Source organism: Mytilus californianus, unplaced genomic scaffold (genome assembly GCF_021869535.1).
Source record: "Mytilus californianus isolate M0D057914Y unplaced genomic scaffold, xbMytCali1.0.p SCAF_4, whole genome shotgun sequence".
Lineage (NCBI taxonomy): Eukaryota > Metazoa > Mollusca > Bivalvia > Mytilida > Mytilidae > Mytilus > Mytilus californianus.
Window position 1 is genome coordinate 48,942,405 of NW_026262690.1, and position 12,403 is coordinate 48,954,807.

At 31.6% G+C, this 12,403-nt stretch overlaps 1 protein-coding gene across 4 annotated transcripts in view; it reads left to right on the forward strand.

Annotated features, from left to right (window-relative positions):
- The window catches only part of LOC127738172 (1-phosphatidylinositol 4,5-bisphosphate phosphodiesterase beta-4-like), a 130,554-nt gene that overhangs the window by 89,406 nt on the left and 28,745 nt on the right, over positions 1–12,403 (forward strand). For 3 of the 4 annotated variants that reach the window (XM_052249318.1, XM_052249317.1, XM_052249320.1), the window contains 3 exons: positions 2,603–2,739; positions 5,965–6,109; positions 6,870–6,954. In XM_052249318.1, coding sequence (XP_052105278.1) covers positions 2,603–2,739; positions 5,965–6,109; positions 6,870–6,954 — 367 coding nt within the window. Of the gene's footprint in view, positions 1–2,602; positions 2,740–5,964; positions 6,110–6,869; positions 6,955–11,961; positions 12,047–12,403 lie in introns of all 4 variants that reach the window. The other variant, XM_052249319.1, reaches the window with a different exon arrangement.

Below are 12,403 nucleotides of genomic sequence, written 5' to 3' on the forward strand. Positions count from 1 at the left end.
CTAGATTCTTGATTATTTAGAACTTAACGTAACAACTGTTCTAGATTCTGGATTATTTAGAACTTAAAGTAACAACTCTTTTAGATTCTGAATTATTTAGAGCTAAACATAACAACTCTTCTAAATTTGGGAATTTTAGATTTAACATAACAACTCTTCTAGATTCTGGGCATTTTAGAACTTAACATAACAACTCTTCTAAATTCGGCATTTTAGAACTTATCATAACAACTCTTCTAAATTCTGAGCATTTTAGAACTTAACATAACAACTCTTCTAGATTCTGGATTATTTAGAGCTAAACATAACAACTCTTCTAAATTCTGGGCATTTTAGAACTCAACATAACAACTCTTCTAAATTCTGGGCATTTTAGAACTTAACATAACAACTCTTCTAAATTCTGGGCATTTTAGAACTTAACATAACAACTCTTCTAGATTCTGGATTATTTAGAGTTAAACATAACAACTCTTCTAAATTCTGGGCATTTTAGAACTTAACATAACAACTCTTTTAAATTCTGGGCATTTTAGAACTTAACATAACAACTCTTCTAGATTCTGGATTATTTAGAGCTAAACATAACAACTCTTCTAAATTCTGGGCATTTTAGAACTTAACATAACAACTCTTCTAGATTCTGGATTATTTAGAGCTAAACATAACAACTCTTCTAAATTCTGGGCATTTTAGAACTTAACATAACAACTCTTCTAGAATCTGGATTATTAAGAGCTAAACATAACAACTTTTCAAAATTCTGGGCATTTAAGAACTTAACATAACAACTCTTCTAAATTCTGGTCATTTTAGAGCTAAACATAACAACTCTTCTGAATTCTGGGCATTTTAGAACTAAACATAACAACTCTTCTAAATTCTGGGCATTTTAGAACTTAACATAACAACTCTTCTAGATTCTGGATTATTTAGAGCTAAACATAACAACTCTTCTAAATTATGGGCATTTTAGAGCTAAACATAACAACTCTTATAAATTCTGGTCATTTTAGAGCTAAAAATAACAACACTTCTAAATTCTGGGCATTTTAGAGCTTAACATAACAACTATTCTAAATTCTGGGCATTTTAGAGCTAAACATAACAACTCTTCTAAATTCTGGGCATTTTAGAACTTAACATAACAACTCTTCTAGATTCTGGATTATTTAGAGCTAAACATAACAACTCTTCTTAATTCTGGGCATATTAGAGCTAAACATAACAACTCTTATAAATTCTGGGCATTTTAGAGCTAAACATAACAACTCTTCTAAATTCTGGGCATTTTAGAGCTTAACATAACAACTCTTCTAAATTCTGGGCATTTTAGAGCTAAACATAACAACTCTTCTAAATTCTGGGCATTTTAGAACTTAACATAACAACTCTTCTAAATTCTGGGCATTTTAGAACTTAACATAACAACTCTTCTAGATTCTTGATTATTATTTGGAGGTAAACATATGGTATGACAATGAGTCTATTGGTGAAGACAGTATGTTGACTACAATATGGCTTTTGGGGGATGAATGTGGTTGGGTTGCTCTCTCTCATTGATATTTATGACAAATCTCCTTTATTCCTATTCAAATATGTTACTTTGATATTTACTATCAGCAAATGGACAGTTTCCGGTCAATAACTTAATTTTTATCTGATCAAAACCCCTGATATTTGGGAATACTATTCACAATCATCAAATATGGTTGTATTCATTTATCAACACAACAGCTTTTATTGTTCAGAAACTTGCATGTTGACAACATGAAATTTCTTTTTCAAAACTGAAGACAACATTTACAATTGATTAAATTTTCAATACCGGTACATTGATTTATTTTCAATTTTAAATTGTTGTTTTTTTTTTTTGTATTTCCATTACTGTTAGGACCACAAAGACTTAATTTGTTATGAAACTTTTGACTTGGAGCTATTGTGTATGCTTTTGTTGTAGTGTTTGGTAGACAATGTTCAGAAATTGTAAGCTGAAATGTGAACATGCAAGTCTAAAGGGTTGAAATCCCTCGTGTTGATGCCTTTAATATGTTTATTTTTCCTTGTTTCAGTATAAACTTTGTAGAGCACCAATATTAAGGTGTCTTTACATTCTGTGTTGAGTTTTCTGAATTTTAGTACATGTACTTTCAAAATGATGATTTGCTGTATTTTAAGGTAGAGTGTTTTGAAAAATTATTTGTTTTGTTTTTAGTGCACAGAATTAAAGTCAATTCCTATATAACATCAAGTTTTTGAAGAGATAAGACTTAAAATAATACCATTTGAATATTTTTGTTGCTATCCCTTTAGGAAAATAAAATCTTTAGGAATATAGACTACATCTTGATAGTATATTTCCCATTTTTTTATTATTACTAGTAGCCTACCAAATTTTGGACAAAATATAACCTGATATGACAAATAAGCCAGAAAAGTCATTATCCAGTCAAAATAGTTATAACAAGAATTTTTAATAGTAACAACCATTCAATCAACGAATCAAACAGCAACATCTTTTAGTAACAAACTACTAAACAATGAAGTCCTATTTCTAAACATGATGAGTTATTAATTATCGTTGGTAAATATGTATTTACAGATTTAGATCCTACAACACCTAACATAGATACTGATGCTCATCCTGAATTAAAGTTATGTCAGTCTATAGACAACAACAGTCAGGACGAAGATGAAAAGAAAACATCAGATTCATTTGAAAAAAAAGAAGAGGATGAGGTAAACAAAAATAGAGTTATCCAGGATAAATAGGAATTAATTTTCGATCTTTCATATTGTATTCATTTACACCTCTTTGGAAAAGAATAAGGGGGCAGGATGAATTCTTGCTATAAAAATGGCTGGGCATGTCAATTGACTTACTTCTGTCTATAGATATGTAGTTAAACATGTGTAATTCCTTTTGTTTGTTTGCTTTGTTTATATAGAAAACTAAATAAAAATCATATGAATAAAAGGGGATGTGAAATAATTGCCAAACTGACTGTAGAAAAACAACAATACAAGTTCATCAGACATCTTATATTCAAGTGAAATATGTATTTTTTATATTTCACCATTCAATGGTGTTATGGATGCTTTTCATGAAATGGATGATAATTCATTCTATACTTAGAAATAAGAAGATGTGGTATGAGTGCCAATGAGACAACTCTCCATCCAAGTCACAATGTGTAAAAGTACACAATTATAGGTCAAAGTACGGCCTTCAATACGGAGCCTATGCTCACACCAAACAGCAAGCTATCAAGGGCCCCAAAATGACTAGTGTAAAACAATTCAAACAGGAAAACCAATGGTCTAACCTATATAAAAAACGAGAAACACTTATGCACCACATCAACAAACAACAACCACTGAACAACATGCTCCTGACTTAAGACAGGTGCATACAAATGCAGTGGGTTTAAGCGTTTTAACAGGCGCTAAAATCCTGACTATTATCCCTCTTTGTTTACCAGACATTCTTTTTTACTATTAGCTCCTTAATACACAAATTATATGAAAAAATGTTTTTAAATGATGTGTTCTAAACAAAATATCAATTATAAACCAAATAAGGAATAATTGAAAAAATACAATCCTATAGCAACCCTATAACACAGGTAAACCAAGAGGACATTATGTGGTTTTCAGCAATGGAAAAGGATTGTATGTTTGTCAGGCTTTAAATCACCAGGGTTTATACAAGTTCTGAAAAACATCCAACACAGATCTGACTTCAACACAAAATTATAAACATACTAAAAGATATGAAGAGACAAAGCCACAACAACTGGGAGGGGGGATTTCTTGCTTGTGGTAGACATATCAGCATGAGGTTGGATTGACTTTTGTTAGTAGCTGACACTCCCTCTATAATACTGAGCAGTGATTCAATTAAAAGCACTCATCTCAGTCTTCACAGTCCCTTTGATTGTTACTATATCCTCTTAATATGACAGCTTCATATTCTTTTTATATGACCGCAAAAAAATTTTTGTGGTCGTATATTGGTATGACGTTGGTGTCGTTGTCATCGTCGTCGTCGTCCGAAAACACATTGGTTTTCACACTGTAACTTTAGTTTAAGTGAATGTATCTCTATGAAATTTTACCACAAGGTTCAATACCACAAAAGAAAGGTTGGTATTGATTTTGGGGGTTATGGTACCAACAGTTAAGGAATTAGGGGCCAAAAATAAGCATTTTTGTAACTTCCAGACATAACTTGTGTGTTAGTGTATGGATCTCTCTGACATTGTACAACAAGGTTCCATATCACAAAAGGAATGCTGGGATTGATTTTGGGGGTAATTGCCTCAAAATTTTAGGAATTAGGGGCCAAAAAAGGGGCAAAAAGCAAGCATTTTTCTAGGTTCATGACAATAACTTGTGTGTAAGTGTATGGATCTTTCTGAAATTGTACTACAGGGTTCCATATCACAAAGGGAAAGCTGGAATTGAGTTTGGGGGCAATTGCCCAAAACGTTTAGGAATAAGGGGCCAAAAGGGGGCCAAAAATAAGCATTTTTATAGTTTCCAGACAATAACTTGTGTTCAAGTGTATGGATCTCTCTGAAATTGTACTGCAAAGTACCATACCACTAAAGAAAAGGCTGGGATTGATTTTGGGGGTAATTGCCTCAAAATTTTAGGAATAAGGGGCCAAAAAGGGGCAAAAAAAACAAGCATTTTTCTAGTTTCAGGACAATAACTTGTGTGTAAGTGTATGGATCTTTCTGGAATTGTACTACAGGGTTCCATATCACAAAGGGAAAGCTGGAATTGAGTTTGGGGGTAATTGCCCTAAACATTTAGGAATAAGGGGCGAAAAGGGGGCCAAAAATAAGCATTTTTCTGGTTTCCAGACAATTACTTGTGTTCAAGTGTATGGATCTCTCTGAAATTGTACTGCAAGGTACTATACCACAAAGGGAAGGCTGGGATTGATTTTGGGGGTAATTGCCTTAAAATTTTAGGAATTAGGGGCCATAAAGGGGCAAAAAAACAAGCATTTTTCTAGTTTCATGACAATAACTTGTGTGTAAGTGTATGGATCTTTATGAAATTGTACTGCAAGGTTCCATATCACAAAGGGAAAGCTGGAATTGATTTTGGGGGTAATTGCCCAAATTATTTAGGAATAAGGGGCCAAAAATAAGCATTTTTACTAGTAACTTGTGTTCAAGTGTATGAATCTCTCTGAAATTGTACTGCAAGGTACCATACCACAAAGGGAAGGCTGGGATTGATTTTGGGGGTAATTCCCTCAAAATTTTAGGAATTAGGGGCCATAAAGGGGCAAAAAAACAAGAATTTTTCTAGTTTCAGGACAATAACTTGTGTGTAAGTGTATGGATCTTTATGAAATTGTACTGCAATGTTCCATATCACAAAGGGAAAGCTGGGTTTGAGTTTTGTGGTAATTGCCCTAAACGTTTAGGATTTGGGGCCAAAAAGGGGCCAAAAAACAAGCATTTTTCTAGTTTCCAGACAATAACTTGTGTTCAAGTGTATGGATCTCTCTGAAATTGTACTGCAAGGTACCATACCACAAAGGGAAGGCTGGGATTGAGTTTGGGGTGATGAATCATAAGGGGGTTCAAAAAATGGGGGGAGGGGGATTTTTTTCCCCCTTTTTTTCTTTAAAATTTTCCATTTTAAATTGGTTATTTCTGATTTATATATAAAAGTAAATAATAAAGATATGGTTTGAATAGGTAAATAAAAAAATTTTAAGTTCTTAGACCACATTCATTCTATGTCAGAAACCTATGCTGTGTCAAATATTTAATTACAATCCAAATTCAGTGCTGAATCAAGCTTGAATGTTGTGTCCATACTTGCCCCAACTGTTCAGGGTTCGACCTCTGCAGTCGTATCAAGCTGCGCCCCAGCGGAGCATTTTATTTACAAAGGTCACCTTTATATAAACCTGTCAATTTTGTAATAATATTATAGGGAGGAAATTTGACAGCAGAAGAAGAAATAGCTTTGATGTCTAACTATAAATACATTGGAGCCACTACTAACATACACCCTTACTTGTCAGCAATGGTTAATTATGCACAACCTGTCAAGTTTCAAGGATTTGATGTAGCAGAAGGTTTGTTAAATCCAATCACTTTTCATACTTTAGGTATAATGATTCATTAGGATATATGCTTTTGATTGGAATTGCATACATAACATTACATCAAATTACACTGGATAAATCATCATTCATAATTCAGTATTGCTATACTAGTCAACATATATGAAATGTTCTATAAAAATATATGTTTTTGCTTTGGGGCTGTCCGAGAAATCAATGTTAGAAAGAGGTTCAAAGACTTAATTTAAACAAATTTGTGGACTAATGTAATTTAAAAAAAAAAAAATGAATATTTAGAAAATTTCATGTTATTGATTGTTGCGTTTAAAAAAAAAATTACATCTTTCTCCCCTATTTAATTTTTGGACAGCCCTAACACCACTTCCTTCAGGGTGGTAAATGTAGTTTTACTATGCTAGGTGTACATATATTATTCTAAGTGACTGCTGACTTAATGTTATCCAACTTAAGGAGACATGTGTTTGTTTTAAAGACTTTGATATACAATCACATAATTTTTAATCATCTCTTCTTAAACACTCTGGTCAAGTTATTTTAATTATGATTGAGGAAAATTCTTTCCTTCTACTTGTTCAAACTTGTTTGCGGAAATATAACTTTCATGGACAAACTTACACCCAGTTTGTTTGACCAGATTTGTTTGAAAGTGTATTTTTACCTTCATTTGTTGCCAAAAAATAATCGAGGATCCTTATTTTTTTTATCAATTTAGAGTTACTATTAGTAATGCTTATATCATTTTTTTTCACAGAAAGGAACGTACATTATCACATGTCATCATTTAATGAAAACACTGGATTGGGTTATCTTAAAACTCAGGTTATAGAACTGGTCAAGTATCCTTATGATATAACATAATGTTGAATTTGTCAGTGTTTAATTACTTGTGGGTTATTTTTATTTATAGTTTGTTTTCTTTAATGACAGTGTCAGGAAATTTCTGCAAAATTACAAATTTCCCCATTTTGAACCTCGTTTTCCTCGAAAACAAGCATCATACCATATATTCTTATTTTTGTATGTTAACTTTTTTTTTTTTTTTCTCAAAGGACTTATTTCAGTCTATAACATTTCTCAAAATCACAAAACTGACAATACAATGTGAAACTGTAAAACTCCCCTTAATTGTACATTTTTGTTAAGACAACAAGTCAGTATCCTATGAATGATCTAAACTGTTTTTTTTTTGCATTCCATTCTACTGGTACCTCTAATCATTATGTTATTTGTGACTTCAGTAAATAACGAAGCCTTTTGTCATATGCATGTAGTAAGAGAATTTGTTGTGCATTATTTTTATTTCCATCAATATTAGTAAACTTGGTTTTTGTTTTTATTTAACATTTTAATGTTGCATGTCTAGTTTATGTTTAGTTTGTATTTACAGGTTTTAGATAAGGTGAGATTTGCAGTCATTTGGACATATCTTACACTATGCTTAATAGAACTTCTATCTGATAGATTGACACAAATTCACACTTGGGAATAAAATATATATCTAATATTTGACCAAGTAATTAATGATTCTGTTTCAACCTATATACAACTGACCTGTATTATTTCAGTCAACATTGTACATTCTGTGTGAAATAAACAATACATGTTAATGATACAACAAAGACCAACAATACTTTGCTCTATCTTTCATTTTATTATTAAAAGTTGTATTTCGATTGATACATTTTTCATGCATTCAGGTGCACATTTAACCTATAAACTTTTGTAAATGATAAGGTCATACCTCAAATAAATAACCCATCTTTTAGGAAGAGTTTAGCTGGAGGACCTATCAAGGCTTTATATCACTTGTTATTACTATTATTATATTTGTTTTATGAGCAAATATTTGTAAATATAAAAAAAAGTAGGTGAAATTAGTTAATCTAAAGATTAATCATTTAACACAATAAGTCTGTTGAATTTAGAATACTTTTGTTATGTAAACAGATGGTATTTTACTATTCATATATAGTCGAAGGAAAGTTTAATAGGAACTAATCATTATAATTTATTAGGTGACAAATACATTTTGGTAAAGGGAGATAACTTTTCATTGAAGGAGATTCCAAACTTCCATTGTAGAAGACTTGAATGAGGTGGTGATTCAATGCAAAATTATAGGAGCTTCCCTTTAGTGGGGACTATTTCACCACAAATAATTTTCAAATATGTTTACAATGTTCAAAAACATGGTAAAGGATTTGAATCGATCACATTCCTACAGTCATAGATTAAATATCAAATATGAATACTAATGAGAGATAGAATACCATGATTTCATGTGTAAGCTAACTTTTAAGAATTTGGGTGACATTGTTTTTTGGTAAACAATGAAATTTGACAGCATTGACTCAAACATTACAGGTTAGTTGTACTTTGTGTGTTTGATCTGTTCACTTGGCTTTAACTAACATTTCTGATGAAACCTCCTGGTGTTTGAATCAACAGTTCTATCATTCTGATTAGAGGATTGTCTGAGTTTTTGATTGATTTAGACTTCTTTTAACCTGCGTCGCCAAAGGCTGAAGCAGGTCTAGTAACCGCTCGACTCTGTCTGTCTGTCCATCCAAAAAAATTTTGTCAAAGTTTGCTTGGCTTCTATGGAAGGGAATGATCTTGTTTTTGGTCTTCAGCTTTATGATGTTGAGTTGTAGCGAGTAAGCAATTTTTACATAATGTATCCACTTCCGGTTTGCGGATAGTTTGAAATTTTACAACCTAATTGTACAAGGAAACAAAAATTTTCTCAACTCCTACTGAAGGGAATGATTTTAAAATATTTGGTCTGAAGCTTGATAATGTTGAGTTGTAGCGATTAAGCAATTTTAACATCTACCATGTAGCCACTTCCTTTTTGCCAATAGTTTGGAATTTAATTATACTCATTGTACAAGGAAAATTTTTGTCAAACATCCGTGAAAGGGAATGATTCAGTATACATATAACCTAAATCAATTGCATGCAGCAACCTGGTATTGGTCTTGTTTTGGTCTAATGAAACCATGAAACAAATTGAATAAAAATTTGAATAAATCTTTCTTTTGTTATACCCCTATATAATTGTATCAGTTGACAATGTATCATTTTGAGATGACCATAGACATGATAGCCCTTAAGTAACCAATAGTTTACCGAGGCATCAACAGTAATAAGTCAGTCCAAACAGAGTAGACCTTACGCTATTTCATATTCCCCTATAACAATTAAGGGACATATTGTTTATCCATCCCACATAGGGTACAAGGTTTGTTCAGCTCATTTCTCCTACAGTTTTCAAGCTTCAACTTTTAACTTATGCAGGGTGTTAGTACATATGTAAAAGTCAAATCTATGTCAAGCCTTAAATCTGTGTCCTTTCCTCAAATCTTTGTTCCATGACGTCATGACACTTAAATCTTAAGCCTTTTGTCCAGTCTCAAATATGTGTCCTTTACTCAGATCAGTGTCCCGTGATGTCATGAAACTGAAATATGTGGGCTTTGGTGTATTCAAATCTGTATCGTCTGTATAAAGTAGACTTTCAGTAATGTGACATGACTTTGGACAGAGGCACATAAAGAATGCAGTGGGGTTAAAGCACTCAACCTTCCCGTAACCTGGGACCATTGTGTAACAACACAACATAAGAACAAACTGTAAAAAATCAATTGGATAGGGCTTGGCAAAGTTCTGCTAAGTTCAAAATTCAACTTGCATAAAGACAAAGTTCTACATGCATTAACTTTTCATTTGCCAAATATCCATTTCTTTTGAATATTAAAGTCTTATTGATGACTTTGACAACAAAATTCTTTCCTTTGTGATGTTTTGGTAATTCTGACGTCAGCACGTTATAAGACATCTTTGAAAGGGACACAGATTTGAGAAAGAAGGGACCTAGATTTGTGTGGTCTATGACCCAATAAAGAAGAGGACATAGATCTAAGGAAAGGACACAGATTTAAGGCTGGACTTGGATTTGAGGCTTTCACATATATTAAGGTTAAGCATATTTTTAGAATTTTGTTATTTGTCAAACTTTCTGCAAAGGTCAAGATTGTGAACATGTGTTAATTCTGTGTGAAATTATGAATGAGGGGAACATGGTTTTTTTCCAGCTAACTCCCCTTCCAGATTTCAAGTTGGAAACTTTGTATATATGATGCAAAGTGTTTGTATATGTATTTAAGATTTGCACTTTATCAGGATTTTAATTTTATGTGCAAATTTTCCATAAAGAATGTTGAACAATCATATGCCTCCTTCACAACAAGTCTAGTAGTTTGCCTTTATCACAAATGAAGTAAAATAATTTATGATAAAATTGAGAATGGAAACGGGGAATGTGTCAAAGAGCAGAAAACAGCCCAAGGCCACCAATGATGTCTTTTTGTGTGACATATAGAATTCTCAGTTAGTAAATTTACATTGGTCCCAGGGTCACCAAGAACAATTGTCAACTGGATATGGTACAAACCATGTAAATTTGTGTATTATTTACAATTTTGTTTTTTTTTATCCTGACTATGCAATACTTCATTAGAAGTCAGAAGTTTGAAATGAACAACAAAAATCTTTCAGACAAAACAATATCAAGTTTCACATCAACATCACTGTTTACCAAATCTAATGCTTTTTATACTATATTCAAGCCTACCCCATGGGCATCATCTTTGTCTACTTTACTTTATTAAAAGGATCATTTGCCTTTCTTCTGCATTAATCATATGGACCAGGTTCAGAATTGTGTGAGCCAAGATTCAAAATCATTATATGCTGTTCAAAGTCATTTAGCACTATAATTAAAGTCTGTCACAACTTTGCAAATCTTATTTAATAATACATCTGTCAACAATATTTAAACTGTCTTCCTAGACTGAATGTTCATTATTATTATTGTAAATTAAGAAATTATTGAGATGTTTTTATCAATGCCAAAAATAATAAAAACTATCATTCATAATTTCAGTAGTGATTTTCCTTCATAAAATTTGTGCAATGCATTAATAAGATTTGGCATTTTTCCCAGTGGTCAAGGATTTGCAATAATAAATGAACACATTAATTTCTGTATTTACAGTAGTTAATATTGGATCATTTATAGTATTCTGTTGATTTTTTTAATCCCAATTTTTGTGGCTTAACAAAAGTTCCTATTGTGTGGGTATTTGAAATGATTGTTTTGTCAATCTACTCATGATAAAACAATTGAAAATTGAATTTCAAAATTATGTTTTTTAAATCATTTAAGTTAGTTACTAGTGTCACTTCAAATACAGCCATATTCTGTATTACTAACATATAAAGATGTGTACCATCATTGATTTAACATAAAGGTAAAACAAATAAATAAGTGTTGAAACTTACTTTTTCTGGGAACCTATTCTTGATAAATGTTCAGTTCAAACAAGATGCTGAGTTGCAAGAACATTCTGTTTCCAAATTAAGGCCTGTAAAAGGGACAAGAAAAGTAGCCATTGTAAATATGGGTTATACACAAGATGCCTCATAATCTTAAGGGTTATTAAAGTTATTTCTGTTAAATAGACAACTTTTTCTCTATAATCTAATTAATTGTGACTTACTTTGTAATACCTGTAGGTATTTTTATTATGAAACAGAAGGAATTAGGGTAATTTACATCACATTCTACACCATTTGTATTCAGTTGTTAACACAGGAAATAAAAAAAAGTTTATTTCAGACTTTTTTTTTCTACGCAGTGTAAATTTTATTCAAGATTGTGTGATGTTTTGAAGGATTATGCATCACAAGCTAAAACCATGGCAATTTATATTGTATTTATATTTTTGTGTTTATAATGCATGTATTGTGTACTTAAATGTTGCATGTTTATCCTTCAGCTAATCGAATGTCTTGTCATATGTCCTCTTACAATGAACATACAGCCCTTGGATTGATCAAACAAGCCTGCACGTTTTTTGTTGAGTATCCTTAGTTTATTTATTTATTTACTATATGTCTAATTGTTTTCTAATGCATCAGTAATATTAATCAATTTGGTTCATTTGATTATTCTTCATCCTTTTCTTTTGTTTTTAATTAATTTCTTTTTGTGCACTAGTTTATTTGAATGTTTTGTCTGTATTCTATATATAGCGTATGTCATGTTCAAGTGATAACTTCTCAGATAGATATTATAGCAGTGTAAAAGTAATTTCATCATCCTTTATCTATAAAGATTTTTATATTGTAATCACAGAGTTTGGTACTAAAGCAAACCTATAATTGAAATATTGACATTTTTATCTAATAGAGGTGCATCTGTCTTTCAATTGCGAATGT